Raw genomic sequence first — 22449 nt, 5'->3', positions numbered from 1 at the left:
CCTGAGGCCATTGAATTTAGAAGTGTTGTTTGAGTTACCTTGCAGGTTGGGTAGGTCCTATATACAAACTCTGCCGAATTTTCAGCATAAATTTAGGATGTCTTTGACTCTTTAACTTTTTGATTTTGTTTTAATATTAATAAATTCATGGATATAATTGTTTAGGTGATCTGGATCAACTCTCATCCTCCATGTAGCTGCCTCAGTGATCTCCAGTTAATCTGTGAATAGATATTGATTTTATTTATAATTTCAATATTATTATATATTCAAGGCATACCCATTTATTCACTTATAAATATATGTATATAGCTAAATCTTAGGCACAATTTATATTGCATCTTTATTTGATGAAATTATTGTGGGTGTCGCCTTAAGATAATTTGGAGCTGTGTGCGTGTGTCGGCGTGCGTGTGGTGTGATATTGGATGTAACACCTCGAATTTTTAAATAATTATTTTATATGTAGTTATATAATTTTTTTGCTAGTTTAGCAAGCTCAAGAGGGGCCATATGATGTTGATGAGATGTGGATATGGAAGATGTGACTTAGAAGTTATATTTGAATTATTTTACAGGTTAGATAGGTCCTAGGTATAGGGGAAACTCTACCGGATTTTTTGCAAAACTTAGAATATCCATTGATTCTTTAAAGTTTTACTTTAAGTAAATATTGATAAATTTGTTATATAATTTTTAGGTGAGCCGAGTCAGCCTTCCTTCTCTACCCAGCCGCTACAGTGACCTGTGAAGTACTATGAGTAGATATTGATTTTAATTACAATTTTAATATTATTATATATTCAAGGCATGCTCATGCATCATATATAAATATATGTATATAGCTAAATGCTAGGCACGTTTTATGTTGCATTTTCTTAATTGCAAAAATGGATGTGCATCTCGCCTTAGGATAATTTGAAGCTGTGTGTGTGTGTCGACTTGCTTGTGGTGTGGTGTGATGGATATGAGTAGGACGGGCAAATCAGCTTGAGCTTGTCTCGCTTGGGGCTCGGTCCTTTTTGAGGAAGTCGGGATGAGTACGGTTTTGAGTTGATCTCGCTGACCCCCGCAATTGGATTTTTAAGCAAAAGCCCGGCTCGAGTTGATCTCACTGGCAGGTTTTAGACTAAGAGAGCTGTATAGGGAATAAGCTCCCATATGTATTTTATTTGATATGGTATATGTGTGTGTGAGTGCTCCAAATTATTTTTTGGGCGAATATTATTTGAATTTGGTGAAAATTGTTGATCGGTGTTACATTTCATCCTTAGGGATGCATTAAAATTAGATAGTTATAGAAATTATTTTTGAAATCAATATCTTACTCTATGAGTCGAATGCTCACTCCTGTTCACCCTATTTTTCCAGGTTACAGGAGAGTTTTTCTTGTGATTGACCTGTCTCCTCCTTCGCAGGTCCATTGGTGCCATGTTTATATTTATTGTTGTTGATTAAAATCTAAAACTCCGCATATGTTAGTGACATTTTATTTAGCTGGGTCTGTAAAAGATTAATTATTTAAATTAGTTAACTTATTAATTATGTATGTGGGGACTTATGGATTTATTTGTTTATGTGAATGAGGGAGCTAGGCTCCCAGTGATCACATTATGTTGATTGAGGATGTTGTGGGCAAGCCGAGCTCCCCAAATGGTTACATATTATGATTACAGGTCGGGTGAGTCAAATACTGCCTATTGGATGGTCTTGGATATGGCCGGACTCTGTCCGGTTGATTTCTTGAAATTAGGCTCAAAATATGGGCTTCATGGATGAGTTAGAAATTAGTTAAGCTTGCTACAGGCTTCGGGGGCCTTATGCTGATCCAAGTCCTAGTACCGGTCCAGCCCATGGGATCGGGTCATTACAAAGTTGGTATCAAAGTTTAAGTTCCAGATTCATGGGAAGTGCATGTTTAGGGATTTAAAAAGGGGCCTTGTTAGGAGGTCACATGCAAAGTATAGGTTCCTATTTTATCTTCTTTTGTAAATCCTTGTTTTTAGATTCTGCATTATTTTTTAGATAGTGTAAGAGTGATTTAGTTTGGTGTCTCAGTTTTCGTGGAGTACATGGTGATGTGAACTAGAGCTGGTAGACATGTTGAGGTCAGCCATGAGGATGCGTACTCCAAGAAATGCTATATTTCTGTCAGTATCGGTTTAAGTGGCTTGCCTATCTAGTGCAAGGCATGAGGACATAAAGGTGATTTTTGGTAGTATAGTTACTTTAGATGGGAGTGAGAGTACCACTGCTGGCAGTCGTCAGTAGATAGCCCAGTCAGAATACGTTTATGATATCAGTGGCTTCAAGAGGGATAAGAGATTTGGAAACCTAGTTTGTTGGAATGTATCGTAGTAACTATGCAATCATCTTGATGTTTGTGCTGTAAGCTGCAGATTATAGTACTGATATGGGATTATTCTGTAGAGTTGCGTGCTTCCCCGTGGTGCACCATGATGAGGGTATTTATAGACAGTCTCTATTTTAGTACAATTATGTCAAGACAGAGTTCTATTTCTGTAGAGGAGTTAGGAAAACTCCTAGTTAGGGTTTAAAACCCTTGAGATAGACATCAAAGGTTACAGTTGGGTGATAACTGGAGTCAATGACTCAGTTATCCTAACTTGAGCATAGAGTTATAGCATAAGTGGCACGAGACCAGATGTTTTTTACCATGGTTGCAGTGTAATGATAACACCTACTTAGTGGGATCATCTGGTTTCCAATATGGGGTCTTGGACAGTTTGGCATTACAAGAGACGTTTGGCCCAAAGCTTAGTAAGAATAATATATCCCTCGTGTGTCAGCAAGATACAAAGTACAACCTTGCTACCTAAAGAAGACCGGAGGTTAGGAATAAAGTTCATAGCCTATGAAATGATAATTTAAAGAGTTGCGGTATGATAAGAGAATAAATGATTTGACATAATTTTGGCAAGGTGGCAGATGTAGTACCCCTGTTACAGTCAGTTATGATGTAAGGTTTGATCTTATATCTTCTCAGAAAAAATAGAAGAGTACCACTAATATAATGATCTATGGAATAATATCTTAAATGGGACTGTTGTGTGATAGGAAATAGTTGACTGATGTACCCCTTAGGGAGAGTACAATTTTCATTGTAAGGATCATAAGGGATCAGATCATGATAGATGTAAAGCTTTGGAGTAGCAAGGGAAAAAGGAAATCCTGTAGATTCCCTCCTTGAGGTAGTAGGGGGTAGTATGTGATCCAAAGGACAAAAATAGAGATCACATAATGAATACATGGTTATTATTCTTTGAGTTCCTCATTAGCTTCTTATTGCTTGAGACAAAAGTATACTCTAAGTAAAGGAAAGGATAAGGATAGAAGTTAGTATAGGTAAATCATAGAATATGTGTATATATAAAAGAAGTGCAGCAGGGAAAAATAAAATAGTCAGATCAAATGCAGCAGGAGAGAAAACCTGAATACTAGTAGAAGTACTAGCTAAAGTGGTTAAAATATCAATTTTGAGTAACATCAAGGTGTTGATGATTTGATAAAGATAGTGAAGGAATATAAGTTCCTGACATAATGTTAGATCAAGAAAGAGAGTAGTACTAAAGAATAAGTAATCAAGGTTCTATTTTGGGTAAGATAAAAGAGATGAATTAAAGAGCAAACCGAATAGCCAAGAATAGGATAAGATTAGAAAGATCAAAGTGAGATATAAAGTACATAAAGTGCCATCCTATGCAAGGTAAATAGGATGAACTGAAAGGCAATATTAGAGAGTCCAGAACTAGATTACATGAGTGAGGATAGTTGTCAAGATATAGAATCCAAAAGTGTAAGACTTAGAGCAGCTCTTAGTTCGGGTAGTGTCAGGAGCTAAAGCATGGAGTTCAGAGTTGCAAGATATGGATTAAACTCTGTCTATTCCTGATCCCAAGATGGAGTAGGTAGCAATTGGATAAGTCCATTTAGACTTCTAACAGTATGAGGAAAGTTAGCTGAGGAATGTAACCAGAGCAAGCAAGAGTTATAAGATGTGCAAGGGTGTCTTGAACTGTCCTATCAGGCAAAGGAGGGAATTAATAAGTAGTAAGTTAAATAAAAGTAAACCTAATGGTTCAGATAGGCATGGCAAACAAAAAGGATGGTGGAAAATGGCATATAGGATTAGATCATGAGTAGAGATGGTGAGATAGCAGTTACAGAGTCTGCAATCAAGAGTTAGGTAAGCATTTTCAATATGACCAATAGGGTCACTTTATAAGGAAACATGAATGAAAATAAGTGACAGAATGACAGTAAGAGATAGAGCAGAAGGAGATATGTATGAGTGATAGTCACATGTCACTGAGAAGTATAAGGATAAAAATTATGGCATAAGCATAATTGGAATCAATTCTGAAATAGTCTGTTAGTGAGAGGTGTCTTCTAGAATACAATAAGATATGGGGATACAACGGAGTGAGGGTAGGCATAAAAGGTAAAAATGGAGTATAAGTAAGGATAGTAAATCTTAAGATGATATGTCAAACCAATTGGTAGTACAACAGAAGGATTATTGCACCTAATATCTTATAGAAAGAAATGATGAAATTTCAAAAAAAAGACCAAGAGACATGGGTTAAACATTATTCTATAGATAATAGTGTGCTGATGATTGTAGGAGGAGATCTCTCATTCTCTTCAAGTTTAGCTCATGCTTTTGGCTATAGAAGACTATGTAAGTAAGGCAAATGGTGTTGAGGTGACCTAGTATTTAAGAAATTAGTAAGCACCAGTTCGCACACATTCTCCTTAAAAGGAAATGATGGTAAATGTATCTAATGTTAAGTAAGAAAGAACGATTAGAGCAGTGACAGGAATTAAATCGAGTTAGTTACTATGACTTACAACTCTCCTGAACTATAAGCAAGAGAAAGTACTATTTGTAGATGAGTTTCAGTGGATGAAATTGTTGCTGATGGGTAAATTTGAGGCTGAAGTTTGAAGAGCCGTGGGCAATATATGTGATTATATTAAGGAGAATAAGCACGTGAAATATCTTATCTGGAATTATAGCATAGCACACATTTCTCATAGCCATGTTAGCTTAGGTAGAACTTATAGTTTCAAGGGTTCCTATCTAACCATGGCGAGCGATTTTTTACAAAGGGTAGTTGGGAATGATAATGTTCTGATGGTCAAGTTGGGAAAAGAGATACAAGAAGAATTTTTTATGGCCAATTACAAGTGTTACATAATGTGAAATATGTGCTGGTCGGAGCCAATCATAAAGTGAGAAGTCTAGAAGTAATGGAACTAGTAATCAAGATAGGACTAAGAAATAAAAAGAAGATTGAAGTTGATGATGGGATGGACATCCTTGAAGGAAAAAGGTATAAGAGTGTGAGAGGATAAAGGTTAAACAATAAGTATAGTAGGTTGAAAAGATACCAATAATAGCAGAAACAGAAAAAAGAAAAATGGATAAGATCCAAAGAACAGGAGGAAAGCTCGATAGAGTTGGCTACAATGATGAGAATAAGGAGGAATAAGTATGTTAGGGACACAAATGTTAGGGACACACTAAGGGATATTTAAAACAAGTTATGGTGAAATGATAGATTAAAGGAGTAATGGAACCTCGATCTAAGTGCCAATGTGTCAGAAAGTACGTCACATAATAAGAAGCTTTAGGAAGAAGTCAAGATACTTCCATTCTAGAGGAGGAGTGGGAAATGATAAGGTCACGTTAACTGGTTGTCGAGGAATACAAACACTTTTGTCATATAGGAGAAGAGACCCAATTCAATTTTCAATGTTGATAGATGGTGCAGGGTACACTTGGCACTTGAATGGAACTTTGTATGACTAGTTATATAAGATTGATAGGATTTGGTCTAAGGACCTTAGTAATGACATAAAGTAGATTGGAAATTTGAAGTACCATTGGGGATGAGAAGATGCATAGGTGTTGACAATTGAGGTCATAGGACAAGTAAAGATTTCGAACAAGATGCATATGAGAGGTGCTATAGGAAAGCATCTCATAGGATACTATAGGATAAGGAATATAAGTCATGTCTTTAGAGAGTATAGATTATTGAAACAGAAGAATGGGGACTGAAGTCACTAAGAGACACGTTAGGGCATAATGAAAGCAAGGTAGGTGCCACAATTGATTGAAGTTATGAGATATCAAGTAAAGCGTAGTGGAGTTATAGTGAGTACTAGAGATGACAAAAAAAAGTGAACGAGTAGTCAGATGTGATGGTTTAGTCTCAGAAGGAGGATGGTAGCTGGCGTATTATGACAAGGGCAGATAAATGTAAAATATTTTTAACCATCCATGCAGTTCCAAGGCGGAAAGATGTAGAATTTGTAATGGGTGACTATATGTTCTTGAAGGTTTCTCCTATGAAAGGGGTTATGAGATTTTGAAAGAAAGGCAAATTGGCATTATGTTACATAGGATCTTTTGAGATCACAGACAGAGTGGGAGCAGTTGCCTATCAGTTAGAGTTGCCATCAAACCTTTCTCATGTCTACCCAGTATTCCACATTTTCATGCTTAGGAAGCATGTTCTCGATCCTTCTCATGTGCTACAACCAGACATAGTGGAGTTAAATAAGAATTTGATCTTTGAGGAGCAACCGGTAGCCATAGTAGACTATCAGATGAAACAGCTTTGGTCAAAGCAGATCCCTATGGTTACTCCTGTGAAGGAATACACTTGGGAGTTAGAGCGGGATATGCGCAGTAAGTACTCATAAGTTTGATATGCAACTATGTGTCATCGTTTTACCTTGTGTAAAATTCGAAGACGAATTTTCTATCAGGGGAAAATAATGTAAAACCCCGAATTTTTAAATAATTATTTTATGTGCAGTTATATAATTTTTGACTGATTTGGCAGGCCCAGAAGAGACCATATAATGTTGATGAGATGTAGATATGGAAGATGTGATTTAGAAGTGTTATTTAGATCATTTTACAGGTTGGATAGGTCCTAGGTATAGGGAAAACTCTACTGGATTTTCAGCAAAACTTAGAATGTCCATTGATTCTTTAAAGTTTTGCTTTAAGTAAATATTGATAAATTTGTGATATAATTTTTAGGTAAGCTGAGTCAGCCTTCCTTCTCTGCCCAGCCGCCGCAATGACCTGTGAAGTACTATGAGTAGATATTGATTTTAATTACAATTTCAATATTATTATATATTCAGGGCATGCTCATGCATCACATATAAATATATGTATGTAGCTAAATGCTAGGCACGTTTTATGTTGCATTTTCTTAATTGCAAAAATGGATGTAGATGTCGTCTTAGGGTAATTTGGAGCTGTGTGCGTGTGTCGGCGTGCGTGTGGTGTGGTGTGATGGATATGAGTAGGACGGGCAAATCGGCTTGAGCTTGTCTCACTTGGGGCCCGATCCTTTTCGAGGAAGTCGGGATGAGTACAGCTTTGAGTTGATTTCGCTGACCCTCGCAATTGTATTTTTAAGCAAAAGCTTGGCTCGAGTTGATCTCCCTGGCAGATTTTAGACTAAGAGAGCTGTATAGGGGATTAGCTCTCATATATATTTTATTTGATATGGTATATGTGTGTGTGAGTGCTCCAAATTATTTTTTGGGCGAATATTGTTTGAATTTGGTGAAATTATTGATCAGTGTTACATTCATTCTTAGGGATGCATTAGAATTAGATAGTTATAAAATTTGTTTTTAAAATCAATATCTTACTCTATGAGTTGAACGCTCACTCATGTTCACTCCATTTTTCCAGGTTACATGAGAGTTTTTCTTGTGATTGACCTGCTCCTCTTTCGCAAGTCCATTGGTGCCTTGTTTATATTTATTGTTGTTGATTGAAATCTAGAACTTCACATATGCTAGTGACATTTTATTTAGTTGGGTTTGTAAAAGATTAACTATTTAAATTTGTTAACTTATTGATTATGTATATATGGATTTATGGATTTATTTGTTTATGTGGATGAGGAAGCTGAGCTCCTAGTGGTCACATTGTGTTTATTAAGGATGTTGTGGGTGAGCTGAGCTCTCCAAATGGTTACATATTGTGATTGCAGGTTGGGTGAGTCAAAAACTTCCCGTTTGATGGTCCTGGATATGGTCGGACTCTGTCTGGTTGATTTCTTAAAATTGGGTTCAAAATATGGGCTTTATGGATGGGTTAGAGATTAGTTAGGCTTACTACGGGCTTCAGAGGCCTTATACTGACCCAAGCCCTAGTGCCGGTCTGGCCCGTGGGATCGGGTCGTGACATTGGATATGGGTAGGACAGATAGAACGGCTGAAGCTTGACTTGCTGGGACCTGATTCTTTTTATGGATAAGTCAGAGTGAGTACGGCTTTGAGTTAATCTCGTTGACCCCCGCATTTGGATTATTAAGAGAAAGTCTGGCTTGAGTTAATCTCATTGGCAGATATTAGATTAAGAGAGCTATCTAGGGGATCAGCTACCATATTTATATACAGTGATGTGACACATGAGTGTGTGAGTAATCCAAATTATCTTTTGTGTGATTATTGTTTGAATTTGGTTGAGTATGTTTGTATGTGTTGCATTTCATACTTAGGAATGTATTAGTCTTTGATAATTATAGAAATTGTATTTAAAATCAATATTTTACTCTATGAGTCGAACGCTCACTCCTGTTCAACTATTTTTCCCCAGGTGATAGGAGGGCTCTTTGAGATTAACCTGCTTTCTTTCTCGCAGGTTTACCAGCAAAAGTTTTATTGTGATTTTATTTCCTTTTTTTCTAATATAGAACTCTGCATGTGCTAGTAGTGGTTCTAAACTTGTTGGGATTGTAATAATTTATTTCCTTTGAATTTGTAAACCTATTTTATGGATATATATATATATATATATATTGAATTGTATGAGATAAGAAATTACTTTTGATGAGAGAGCTGAGCTCCCATTTGATAATTTAAATTACTTGAGGATTATGAGAGTGAGCTGAACTCCTCAAATTGATATATTTTTGAGTTTACAGGTTGGGTGAGTTAAAATTCCTCGTTAAATAGTCTAATTTATAGCTAGAGTTTGTCTATTTATTTTCTTAGATTTGGACTACAGTGATGGACTTTACGGTTGGGTTATAAATAGTTAGATTTACTACAAGTTTTGGGAGCTTTATACTGATCAAAGTTCTAGTGTTGATCAAATTCATAATTTAGGTCGTGACATATATATTAATTTTACATGAAATAGTAGGCTACTATATATTTTCCCATTACATATGGTATTCATCTATAATTCCTTCATCTAAGCACCCTTTAATTTAGTGCGTAATGGTAATTTATTTTTTTTTTTAATGCGCAATAGTTAGTAAAATTAAAACGTTTGCAGTGTACACCCTTCACTTTTGAAAAAAAAGTAAAAAAGAAATTAAATAACTTAAATTTATTTGTTTATTATAGTTATTATTATAAATAATAATGTTTTATTTAAAATATTATACAGAAATATCTAAATTAAATAATAAAAAAAATTTAAAAGATCCTTATTTCTTTTTACTCTATTTGGAAGCTATAAATTTATAAGAATTTAATTTAATTATTTTTTTAAATTTATAAACATGATACGTGAAATTAAATAAAATTTTAAAAAAAATAAAAATAAGATAAAATAATTTAATTTTATAAGAATTTATTTATTTTTCTTGTATACAATTTAATTAAAAGAGTTACATATTATTTTCATAAGAGTTAATTTTAAAAAGGATAATTATTAATTTAAATCTTTTTAAATAAAAAATTAATCTAATAAGTATTTAAATAATATCAAAAGAATTAAAAATTATAAAAATAACAATTACCTTTTTCTTACTATGCAACAAACACCCCTGGAGCCTCAAGAATTTACCGAGTTAAAAAAACATAACTATTGCACTTTCCCTCCAAATTGAAGGGGTTTAGGGATAGGTTGAGCGTTCCGCGAGCGATCGTTTCTGTACAAAGAATCGCGCTCTCTCTCCATCTGTCCACACCGACCTCTCCTCAACGGTGACAGAAATGGCGTCGTCCTCTTCATCGGCTAATAATAGCAGTAACAGCTACAACATTCCATGGGTGGAGAAGTACAGGCCCAACAAAGTCTCTGACATCGTCGGCAACCAGGACGCCGTCTCCCGCCTCCAAGTCATCGCTCGTGACGGCAACATGCCTAACCTCATCCTAGCCGTACGTTTCATGCCCTGTTGTTTAAGATCTTAATTGCTCAGCATAATTTTTTCGAATAGATAATTATGTGTTTCTTATACTAATTTAAACTAATTTTGTAATTGTATTTTTGAGAAATTTTGTTGATCATGAAATTCTTAAACCCTAATGTAGTAATTATTTTTTTCAACCATGTAGAAAATGAAGGGATGGAAATGTGTAATTTTTCTGTCTTTTCTTCTCCATTTACATGTAGCTTTTAAAATTACACAATCATGTATTTCAATTGAATAAATGCCTTTCCTAAAAAAAAAAAGTAAATGCCTTTTAAAATGTATTTCAATTGAATTATTTTCTTGTAAATAGATAATCGTTTTAAAGGAGGAGAATGTTTCTAATTTCCATGTGAAGTTAACATGAATGTTTCTAGTTTATGTGCTCTCTGCTGCATGGGTGCTAAGCTGTTAGTGAGCACTTTGCTTTGTGCGTTTCAGGGTCCTCCTGGAACTGGTAAAACTACAAGCATACTGGCTCTTGCACATGAGCTTTTAGGACCAAATTGTAAGGAGGCTGTTTTGGAGCTGAATGCTTCTGATGACAGGTAAGAAGGGTCTAAATTTTATGGCATTTAAGCTTTCTGTTACTTGGGATCTCTAACTTTCAGGTCTTGCTATCAATTCCATATGGTTTACCAGGGGTATAGATGTTGTGAGGAACAAAATCAAGATGTTTGCACAAAAAAAAGTGACACTGCCTCCTGGACAGCACAAAATTGTAATTCTGGATGAAGCTGATAGGTATGTGCAGATGTGTAGTTTTCTTTACAATTTATTTATGTAATTCTTTTGTTGGTAGATTAACACGAAGTTATCCTTTATCCTGTCGGTGTTTGATTTCCCCCTCCTTATTTTTCTTTTATGTTGGTGGTAATGGCACGGGGTTTTCTTGCATTTACAATTAATAAATGTCAGCATGACATCTGGAGCACAGCAAGCCTTGAGGCGAACAATGGAAATATATTCAAATTCCACCCGTTTTGCTCTTGCATGCAATACGTCTTCTAAAATTATTGAGCCTATTCAGAGTAGATGTGCGCTTGTTCGATTTTCAAGATTATCTGATCAAGAGATACTTGGTCGTCTCATGGTAGTAGTTGAAGCAGAAAAGGTGATACTTTATGGTTCTACAGCATACCACATTCATTTGGCACTGTTCAAAGTTTTATATTTGCAACATTTCCTTGATTTATGTTTTTGATTGGGGCCAAATTTAACCTGTTTGTTATGATTGAGAATATCCATAAGATTTATTCACCATTTCTTGTTTTCTGATTGGACCTACTTCATTTGCTCTAGTTGAAAGTTCATTGCAGTCCCTCTTTTTCACCATAATATTTTGTTTAATTTAAGTTATACATTCCTTTAGTAATATTATTTTGGAAGATTTCTAACTCGGAATAACAGAATGGTATCATCACAAATTTAGAGAAGTGGAGCCTTGGGCTTTTATCATCTATTGCTTTAATTTAGTAGAGCAGAAAGTAGAGTGGCATTCTTGAGAGGAGACATATCAATTAGTGGCTATTAGGCAGAAAATGAAGATAAGACCTTGATTTGTGAAGGTTGTTAAAGCTGTCACAGGGATACAGAAAGAACTGGAAATTGGGTAGGTGGCAGATGCCAAATACCTTGCTAATTTTAATGGGTAAATCACCCCTTCAGATTGGTAATCTGATAGGTAACATCACTTCAGCATCAGCACTGAAGTATGGTGGTGAGCTGGTTAAGAAGTGACGCCTGACTGATCATGTTTGACAAACTACTGTTGAGCTAGGCATGTTGGTTTAAATCACATCAAGGGGGAGATAACAAGGTTGTATAAAGCTTACATTTGGAGGTTAAAGCTTACTAGCACATCAACCCTCTTACTATTCAAACTGGAAAGTACTTTGGCATGGTTCATAGAAGCTTATGTAGTTTTGTCCTCAAGATTATAACTCTACAGCACCCTTGAATCTTGATATATTGTGTTTATAAGACATGGAGCAGTTTATTGACTTTTTATTCATTGAAGGTCCCATATGTTCCTGAAGGCCTCGAAGCTATCATATTCACTGCTGATGGAGATATGAGGCAGGCATTGAATAACTTGCAAGCTACATACAGTGGATTCCGATTTGTCAACCAGGAAAATGTTTTCAAGGTTACAAGTCATAATTACTGCAATATACAGTATTAACATTAACAATCAGTTTGCTGTGGTAACTCTGAGCTGTTGGTTACTTTTTAGGTTTGTGATCAGCCTCATCCATTGCATGTGAAGAATATGGTGCGCCATGTGCTTGAGGGAAAATTTGATGATGCTTGTTCTGGTCTGAAGCAGCTCTATGATTTGGGGTATTCTCCCACAGACATAATTACAACCCTTTTTCGTGTCATAAAGAATTATGACATGGCTGAATATTTGAAATTGGAGTTCATGAAGGTAATTCTTACTTTCCAGACTCATTATTTATTTCTGCATTGCATATTTCTTTCTTGATCTTTTTGAGTTTGCAGGAAACTGGATTTGCCCATATGAGAATTTGTGATGGGGTTGGTTCCTACCTTCAGCTATGTGGCCTTTTGGCTAAGCTTGCCCTTGTTCGTGACACAGCCAAGGCAGCATAAGACATAGTTCAGTATTGTGGTAGTGTGATTTGCCGATGCAAGCATCAGTGGTTTTTTAGGTTTGCAGATATTTTTGTTAATGGGAACCCAAAATTGTCATTTTGTGGGAGCTTCTCTAACTTGTAACTGAATTGATATGGAAGTACCAAGTGGTCAAATGCTTTGATCTGCTCTCATAGTGTTCCAGCAATGGGGAGTAATTGGCACCCAGAGCAAAAGGAGCAAAGTAACAAACTAACTGGAAATTCACTCTGTACTCATTCGTTTTGCCAGTAAAAAGGGAAGGAAACTAACAAAAACCATCTTCAAAAACCCACTGCTCAAAGTAGATAACTGATTGCCTCTAGGGGATTATCTGCATTACCCTTGACTGTTTGGATGTATAGTCATTCTTATGTTGGTATCCTAGATGTTTTAGACGGGGTAAATCCTAACAGAATTGCAGCTTTACCCACAGATAGGGACGGGTGGGGTAGTCGCTAAAGTCTTGAGCAAAATTAGTGTAATAATTGGAATATTTTTTGGGCGAATGTTGATATACATGAAGATGTGAATCATAATTTAACGCATTAATTACAATAGTTTTACTCGACATGTAAGTTGAAATATGAAATGAGAACTAGCAAAAATATAAGAAATAAATAATTGCATTGTAAAACAAGAAAAAGATACACGTGGACTACAAGTATAATATTTTTCGTTAGAATAATTATTGGTCATATTTTGGACAGGCTTGTTTTCTAATATATGGGCAATCTGGGTTGTAAATATGATCGAGCTAACCTGTTTAAAAATTACATTGAACTAGTTACCTCGCGGATTTCCATCCAAATTCCTAGCCTTATCTTTCTGCTCTAGCAAGCATAAAAAGAATAACAATCCCGCTTCAAATGGAAAGAATGAAAACACTTAACCACACTTCAATTGAAATTTGAAATTGCATGAACAAAATGCCTTAAGTGGAATGAATTTTGCTTAAGCTATTCACCCATTATTTATTTTAGGATATATAGAAAAACATATTCCTGACATTAATGATTTGCTTATTCTTTGGCAAATCAGTTAACAACATTGCAAACCCTTCGTATTTCTCCCCGAGAACCAGTATATCTCCCATCTTTCCCATTGCAGCTGCAAAATCAGACAGGAAGATTGAAGAGTCCCTGACGTACTCATTCACAATGCTGTCTGTGGATCCACCACTGAAAGCACCTGATCTCATGGAATAAGGTCTTTCCTATCGACCAGATTCCTGAAGTAGCTGTTATCAAAAGTATTGGGAGTCACTGCATCAAATGGGGCAAGGTTTGCATTTCCAGAGCCATCAGCTGGGCATGGAAGATCTTCTCTTAGAGACCTAGCTAACTCAGGATCAATATCACTTGCATTGCTGTTAACCCTGTCACGGAAGCTGAATCATTTTGCTTGCCCAATGTATGTGCTCCTATATCCCAAATGAAATCGTTAGCCATCTTAATATAATTTACGTTTTACACACAATAGAAAGATGCACTCCTGAAACTAGTAATTAATTTAATTTCTTGATTCATTAACCAACCTAAAGGGGCAACCAAATCTCTTTGATTTAGATTCTTGCTACTGAACGAGGAAGTGAGTTCGCTGAGACTATTTGTAAAGTGAGGAAGGTTCTGATCAGCGAGGTCTCTGCTTGCTGTGAGGCAGTCTCTTTCTCCAAGCTTCACTGCCCATGACGGTCCCCCAACCTGCAGTGTTTATTTTATATATATATATATATATATATATATATATATGTAGAGAAGATATATATTAATTAATATATAGATACATTTGCTCGTAGCTTGATCAAGAATAAAGCAATTTAAAGTTAGTTACAGCAACAGATGCGTCGCGAGCAGCTACTACAACGACGTCAGCACAAGAAACAATTCCAGGACACTGACTCTCTACTTGAGCCTTAACATTTTCAATGACATCAAATCCTCTGAGAGAATTGGCATTGCTTAGTGAATTTTTCTCTCCATTCATTGAGGAAGTATCCTCCAATAAGACCGACCCATCACAACCCAGCATTAATTAATTAATACACAAATTAAAATTATAACTTACGTTCTCAAGAACTTGGCAAGAAGAATAATAAAAATATAACAAGTGATTTGTTACTCGAACAAAGCAATCATGGAAATGAAGGCGAATGAGTGAAGCAGCCATTCTCTGTTCACGCGAGACAGCTGCACAAATAGCACCTCTTATAGTACTTAGTGCAGAAGGACATGTCCTGTGATAGAAGGTTGAAGAGAGCTGCGCTTGACATGGCAAGCATGACAAGCTCATCAACAGTATTGTGAAAGTAAAACATAAACGAGAAGCCATTTTTCTTTTCTTCTTCCTAGTATATAGCAGAAAATTGCTACTTTACAAAATGCGTTATGCAACTAAGAGAAAAGATCCATTGGAGCAACGCTACTGGATTGGTAGCTTAGGGTGAGGAAGAAGCATAGGCCTCACATCCTATTTATAGTGCATGCCCAGACTCAAAAATGCGTGAAATGTACGTTCCCCAAGGGATGCTTCAAAGTCTTAGTCTTTCTTTGTATTGTATTATATTATGTGCCAAACTCAATGAAATTTCTTTTGAGTCTACTTTCTTCCCTTCAAGGTTTTTTTTAACTAAATAAAATAAATTAGAGGATTGAAATTGCTGAATTTTATTCCAAGCTTACCAAGTTTTGCTTCCTAGAATACAATCAAGTGAATGATTAAAGTTTGAAATTTTTTACCAATAACAAGTTTCTAAGGAACTCATTAGAAGGCATTTTTGGCATTGCTTTGTTATGACCCGATTTCTTGGCACTAGGACAGTCACTAGTTGGCATTAGTAAACCTAACTATTTTTAATCTATTCATAAAGCCCATTAAGGTAGCCCAATTTCAAAAATAAACGGATAGAGTTCGGCCATAAATTGAACTATCAAACAGGGAGCATTAACTCACTCGACCTATAAACAAATAATATCAATAATATGGGGAGTTCAGTTTACTCTCACAATCCTCAAATCACATATATCAATATTTGGGAGCTCAGCTCCCTCTATCATTGTTACACTCATTTCATATAGGCATTTTAGGGTAGTTTTGCATCCATTTTGCCCTTATATTTTAGTATATTTTATGTTTTTTACTTTATTTTAGCTTATTTGTTAACTTTAGATACTTTATATTTGATTTTTGTAATTTTGTTATTTTTGATAGGATTTTGTGGCAAATCGAAGATCAATGAGTGCATTAGGAAGTGATTTGAAGAAGTTTGGAGTTCTTTAAGCATAGAGGAAAGTTGAAGAAATCAAGCCTTGAAAGAGCAAGTTAGCCGAAATTTGCTTGAGTCTTTGCTTAAGATCCTGCTTAGGGTAAAGCGACGATTAGCAAGGTGCGGCACAAGTCAAGCATGAGCGAGAAAAGTCTATTTTACTCTAAGTCCGCGAGATTTCTTGAGGTGCAGCAACCTTAAGCAGACAGTGCGACCAGAAGCTGAAATCTGCTAAAAAGTTGCTTAGGGTTAAGCAGAACCCTAAGCAGAATGCCCAGAACGTGAATAGTGCAGCTGACTTGGATAATTTTACACCTCATTTCCTATCCACTCCTTGTCTTTTATTTACTTTTAGGGTAACTTTTAAGGACCATATAAATTCATCATTTCCTTATTTTTGAAGAAGAGGAAGAAAGGGAAAACAAAAAGGAAAGAAAAATATATAGAAAGAGGGAGAGAAGACGCCATTCTCTAGGAAGAGGAGCTGCTGCACGAGTTTTGAGCTCCAGAAACCAGAGACCTTGGTTCTTCCACCTGGGTTTTCCCATTTCAGTTCTTTTATCATGTTTTTCTTTATTCTTCCATCTATATTTCTTGTAAATACCATCATGAGTGAGTAATTTCTTTGGATTTCAGAGTTGGGAAATATGTTTTAGATTAATTTGTGGATTTGGATTGGGTATTTCCTTATTTTACATAAATATGAGTTTTGATTCCTTCCTTGTGTGCTTGATTTACTTGCCTAATGTTGGTACCCATTGGGTATTGTGTTAATCTTTGATTGAAGGACCGAAAGGTGAAAGTCATTGATAGTTAATCAAGGATTGGAACTTAAAATCACCTAGATTTAGAAATAAACTAGGACTTTAAGAGGAATTAATTATTGGTTACAAAACTTAATGGGTTTTAAAGTAATCAAATACATACGAAAGTAGGTTTGGTTATTTTAGAATACACTTTGGTATGCTTGAAAAAGATATTAAAGGGATTTAGAATCAATTTCCTTCAAATTCTATTTTTCCCTAAAAAATTGGAATGCCCAAGACAAATCCCAATTAATTTATGCATAAACCCCCAACTCTGGAATCACTTTTACCATAATTAGACTTTCGTTTAAATTACCCATTGTTAATTTTAGTTTAATTGCGAACTAGAATTAGAATTAGAATTTATTTGTTTGCTCTTTACCCATTTCAATTAGATTAATCAATTTACCTTGCTCATTTACATTTACCATTTATTCATTAATCATTAGCCCAAATAATCGCTTCATTCATAGTTTAGTAATCAAACAGCAAATCCTCGTGGGAACGATACTTGATTCATCACTTTATTACTTGAGACGACCCGTATACTTGCGGATAAGTCACATCAAGTTTTTGGCGCCGTTGCCGGGGATTTGATTTTTGTTTGATATTAAACGATTGTTTGTTTGGTTAATTTGGGCATTTTATTTTATTTTCTTTTTATCATTTTACTTTGAGAATTTGTTTATTTTGTTTTTCAGGTGCTTTATTTTATGAGAAGGACAAAAAGTGAAGAAATCAATCTATTCTTTGACCCAGAAATAGAGAAGACAGCAAAAGCTTTAAGAGCAGAATCTAAGAGGAGAAAAGCTGAAATTAAAGCTCAACAACAACAAGAAAGAGCACAAGAGCAAGAGCAATTACAAGAAGAAATGGCTGACAACAACAACAACAATAACAACCGCTCTGTGAAAGATCATGCCTATCCTAACATTGGAGATTTCATGCCAAGTATCACAAGACCAAGGGTAGAAGCTAATAATTTTGAACTGAAGCCTGCACTTTGTCAAATGGTACAACAAGCACAATTTGGAGGAAATCCAAGTGAAAGTCCACATGTGCATCTGACACACTTTCTTGAGATCAGTGATATGTTGAAGATAAATGAGTTTCTGATGAAGCAATTCGACTCAGATTATTTCCTTTTTCTCTGAAGGACCGAGCTAGAGAGTGGTTACATTCTTTGCCACCGGGTTCTATCACAACATGGGATGAACTTTCTCAAGCATTTTTGGCTCAATATTTTCCACCAAGCAAGACAGCTAAGCTAAGAAATGAGCTGACTTCTTTTAAACCTAGAGATGATGAGAGCTTGTATGAAGCATGGGAGAGGTACAAGGATTTGCAAAGGAGATGTCCACATCATGGGATTCCTAAGTGGATGCTTGTTCAACACTTTTATAATGGAGTTTCACCAGCTATTAGGAGTACAATTGATGCATCTTCTGGAGGTGACCTCATGGAGAAATCTGAAGATGAAGCTTTTTCCGCTCTTGATAAAATTGCTTATAACAACTACCAATGGAGTTGTGAGAGGAATGAGATTAAGAAACCAGCTGGTATGTTTGAGCTTGATGCCATGAATATGATTAATGCTAAGTTTGATGCTTTGACAAAGAAGATGGACAAGTTAAGTATGAAAGTAGATTCTTCAGCCGGAGGTTCTGGTAATACACTAGAAATTGGAGCTGCAAATGTCAATTGTGCAGCAGATTTTTCTGCACTTAATCAAGATTTTTCAAATGAGCAAGTGGATTATGTGGGAAACTACAATCAAAGACCAAGCGGTAACTCATTTTCTGCAACTTATGATCCAGCATGGGGAAACCACCCAAATTTCTCTTGGGGAGGTAGACAAGGGCAAAATCAGAATTTTCAGCAACCTTCTGGATATCAACAAAATCAGAACTTTCAGCAGAATAGAGGTCCTCCTCCTGGAATTTCTAAACCTCAAAATGTACCTGCTCCACCTCTACCACAACAAGCACAACTAGACAAGACAGCTAGATTGGAATCTATGATTGAAACTCTACTTGTGAGCCATCAAAGTCAACAAGAAATGATTTCTCAATTAGCATCTAAAGTGGATCAAATGGCAACACACAACAAGATGTTAGAGAATCAAATAGCTCAACAAGCTAGCTCTTCAAGTAACAAAGCATTTGGGAAGCTTCCTAGCCAACCAGAAAATTCAAGGGAGCATTGCAAGGCTATTACATTGAGAAGTGGAAAAATATTGGAGAATGGGGATAAAAATATTGAAGAGAAAGTTGAAGAAAAGAAAAGTAGAGAAGGAGATGAACAAACTGAAGTTGAAGTTAGAATTGAAGCTGAGAAAGAAAATTCAGTGGAAGAAAAAGGAAGTAAGGAGAGGGAGAGCAAAGAAGAAGAGCCCAAATATGTTGCACCTAAAGCCTACATGCCACCTTTACCATTCCATCAAAGGTTTCAGAAAGCAAAATTGGATAAACAATTTGGGAAGTTTTTGGAGGTATTGAAGTCTTTGCATGTAACTATTCCTTTCACTGATGCTTTAGCACAAATGCCCTCATATGCCAAATTTTTAAAGGAGATTTTATCTAACAAGAAGAAACTGGAGGAATTTGAGACTGTAGCTCTCACGGAAGAAAGCAGTGCCATTTTGCAAAATAAGCTTCCACCCAAACTGAAAGATCCTGGAAGTTTCTCCATACCATGTCACATTGGGGATATCAGTATAGATAAGGCTTTATGCGATCTTGGAGCCAGTGTTAGTTTGATGCCATTGTCTATCTATGAGAAAGTGAAAATTGGAGAAATGAAGCCTACTACCATATCACTACAGTTAGCAGATAGATCTATTAAATTTCCAATTGGAATAGTTGAGAATGTTCCTCTGAAAGTTGGGAAATTTTTCATACCAGTGGATTTTGTGGTATTGGAGATGGAGGAGGATGTACACATTCCTATTATTCTTGGTAGACCTTTCCTTGCTACTGAGTCGTGATTGATGTAAAAAATGGGAGGCTTACATTAGAAGTTGGGGAAGAGAAAGTTGAATTTAATTTGTTTCAAGCAATGAAAAAGAAAGATGATTCAAACTCATGCTTGAGAGTTGATGTGATAGATGAAGAGGTTAGAGAAGTGCTTAAAAAGCAACATCCTAAAGATCCCTTAGAAGCTTGTTTGGTTCATAACATCAAAAAAGGGGATGAGATTGAGGAAGCTGCAGAATATGCTACAATTTTGGAAGGAAATCCACCATTGCCTATGGCTGATATTGAAAAGATTGGGAACTTGAAGCAAGAAACAACTTCATCATCAAAGTTTGAAAAAGGTGAAGCACCTAAGGTAGAGTTGAAACCTCTTCCAACAAATCTCGTATGCTTTTTAGGTCAAAATTCTACATATCCTGTGATTGTTAGTGCTAAATTGACTGATTGTGAGGTTGAAAAATTATTGAGAGTTCTTAGGAAGCATAGAAGGATAATTGGTTATACCATTGATGATATTAAAGGAATACATCCTTCTGTATGCATGCATAGAATTTTGTTGGAAAATGACCATAAAGCCTCTCGAGAATCACAAAGGAGATTGAATCCAAACATGAAAGAGTTTGTGAAAAAGGAGATCTTGAAATTGCTTGATGCAGGTATCATTTACCCTGTTTCTGACAGCAATTGGGTAAGTCCAGTTCATGTTGTACCTAAGAAAGGGGGCATCACAGTGGTGAAAAATGAAAATGATGAACTAATACCTACAAGAACTGTAACTGGATGGAGAATGTGTATAGACTATAGGAAATTGAATAAGGCAACTAGAAAGGACCATTTTCCATTACCATTTATAGATCAAATGCTTGAGAGACTAGCTCATCATTCTTATTTTTGCTACTTGGATGGCTATTCAGGGTTCTTTCAGATCCCTATTCACCCAGATGATCAGGATAAAACTACCTTCACATGTCCTTATGGTACCTTTGCATATCGAAGGATGCCATTTGGATTATGTAATGCCCCTGCTACATTCCAACGATGTATGATGTCTATATTTTCTGACATGATTGAGGGTATTATGGAAGTGTTCATGGATGATTTTTCTGTGTATGGTAAATCTTTTGATGAATGCTTATCTAACTTGTCTAAGGTTTTGCAGAGATGTGAAGAGTTCAATTTAGTTTTGAATTGGGAAAAGTGCCACTTTATGGTACAAGAAGGAATTGTTTTGGGACATCTTGTGTCAAACAGGGGTATTGAGGTGGATAAATCAAAGGTAGAAGTTATTGAGAAAATGCCACCCCCAACATCTGTGAAGGGAGTGAGGAGTTTCTTGGGGCATGCTGGATTTTATAGGAGATTCATCAAGGATTTCTCTAAGATTTCTAAACCTCTTACCAATTTATTGAGTAAAGATGTGGAATTTAATTTTGATATTAACTGTATGAATGCTTTTTGCAGGATAAAGGAAGCTTTGATATCTGCTCCTATTATGCAACCACCCGATTGGTCATTACCTTTTGAGCTAATGTGCGATGCTAGTGATTATGCCATTGGGGTTGTTTTGGGACAAAGGAAAGATAAGAAGGTGTATGCAATATACTATGCAAGTAGGACCTTAGATGATGCTCAAATAAATTACTCTACTACAGAGAAAGAGTTTTTGGCAGTAGTATTTGCAGTAGACAAATTCAGGTCCTATCTTGTGGGATCTAAGGTCATAGTATACACAGATCATGCAGCTATCAAGTATCTCCTTCAGAAAAAAGAGGCTAAACCTAGATTGATAAGGTGGGTGCTACTCCTTCAAGAGTTTGACTTGGAAATTAAAGATAAGAAAGGAGTAGAAAATGTGGTAGCGGGTCATCTATCTAGATTGAGGCAAGAACAAGGAGACAATCTGGGAAAAGAACCCCTAATAGATGATTATTTTCCTGATGAGCAACTGTTAGTAATCATGAATGCAAAAACACCTTGGTATGCAGATTTTGTGAACTATCTAGTGTGTGGAATCCTTCCACCTGATTTAACATGGCAGCAAAAGAAGAAATTTCTTTTTGATGTGAAGGATTATGATTGGGAGGAACCATTTTTGTTCAAGAAATGTGGAGATGGGCTGATTAGAAGATGTTTAGCTGATGAAGAGATAGGGAATGTTATCAAAGATTGCCATTCTTCACTTTATGGGGGTCATATGAGTGTGACAAAGACTGCAGAAAAAGTTCTTCAAGCAGGGTTCTTTTGGCCACACATGTTTAAGGATGTGAGGAAGTTTGTAAATGCATGTGATAGATGTCAAAGGATGGGTAATATCTCAAAGAGAGATGAAATGCCCCTCCAAAATATATTGGAAGTGGAACTATTTGATGTGTGGGGCATTGATTTCATGGGACCTTTTCCATCGTCCTTGGGACACAAATACATTTTAGTTGGAGTAGATTATGTGAGCAAATGGGTTGAAGCTATACCATCTCCAACTAATGATGTAAGAGTTGTGATTAAATTCCTTAAAAAGTTCATTTTTACAAGATTTGGAACTCCACGTGCCATTATAA

General features: G+C 35.9%; 1 protein-coding gene, 1 non-coding gene and 1 pseudogene across 2 annotated transcripts; 1 reads left to right on the top strand and 2 right to left on the bottom strand.

The window, feature by feature from the left end:
* Nucleotides 1-9873: 9873 nt before the first annotated feature.
* Nucleotides 9874-12999, top strand: LOC110656986 (replication factor C subunit 2). Its single transcript, XM_058153652.1, has 7 exons — nucleotides 9874-10179; nucleotides 10653-10759; nucleotides 10854-10955; nucleotides 11130-11325; nucleotides 12232-12360; nucleotides 12448-12642; nucleotides 12717-12999. The coding sequence occupies exons 1-7, from the start codon at nucleotides 10012-10014 to the stop codon at nucleotides 12825-12827; spliced, it is 1008 nt and encodes a 335-aa protein (XP_058009635.1). The 5' UTR covers nucleotides 9874-10011; the 3' UTR covers nucleotides 12828-12999.
* An 886-nt stretch (nucleotides 13000-13885) lies between these two features.
* LOC110656961 (lignin-forming anionic peroxidase-like) lies at nucleotides 13886-15179 on the bottom strand (annotated as a pseudogene).
* Nucleotides 15180-18183: 3004 nt separating this feature from the next.
* Nucleotides 18184-18290, bottom strand: LOC131183739 (small nucleolar RNA R71). The gene has a single exon (XR_009151764.1). It is a non-coding gene; the product is annotated as a small nucleolar RNA R71 (small nucleolar RNA).
* Nucleotides 18291-22449: the final 4159 nt, after the last annotated feature.

The sequence above is a fragment of the Hevea brasiliensis genome, chromosome 9 (assembly GCF_030052815.1).
Source record: "Hevea brasiliensis isolate MT/VB/25A 57/8 chromosome 9, ASM3005281v1, whole genome shotgun sequence".
In the NCBI taxonomy this organism is placed as follows: Eukaryota; Viridiplantae; Streptophyta; class Magnoliopsida; order Malpighiales; family Euphorbiaceae; genus Hevea; species Hevea brasiliensis.
The sequence above is the reverse complement of the archived record's forward strand: the minus strand, read 5'-3'. Positions and strand labels throughout refer to the sequence as shown.

Bases quoted from the DNA above. Each gene is read 5' to 3' on its own strand.
- LOC110656986 (XM_058153652.1), top strand. From the start codon at position 10,012: ATGGCGTCGTCCTCTTCATCGGCTAATAATAGCAGTAACAGCTACAAC. The intron at 11,326-12,231 runs GTGATACTTTAT...TATTCATTGAAG, and splicing joins TAGTAGTTGAAGCAGAAAAG to GTCCCATATGTTCCTGAAGG. The intron at 12,361-12,447 runs GTTACAAGTCAT...GTTACTTTTTAG, and splicing joins ACCAGGAAAATGTTTTCAAG to GTTTGTGATCAGCCTCATCC.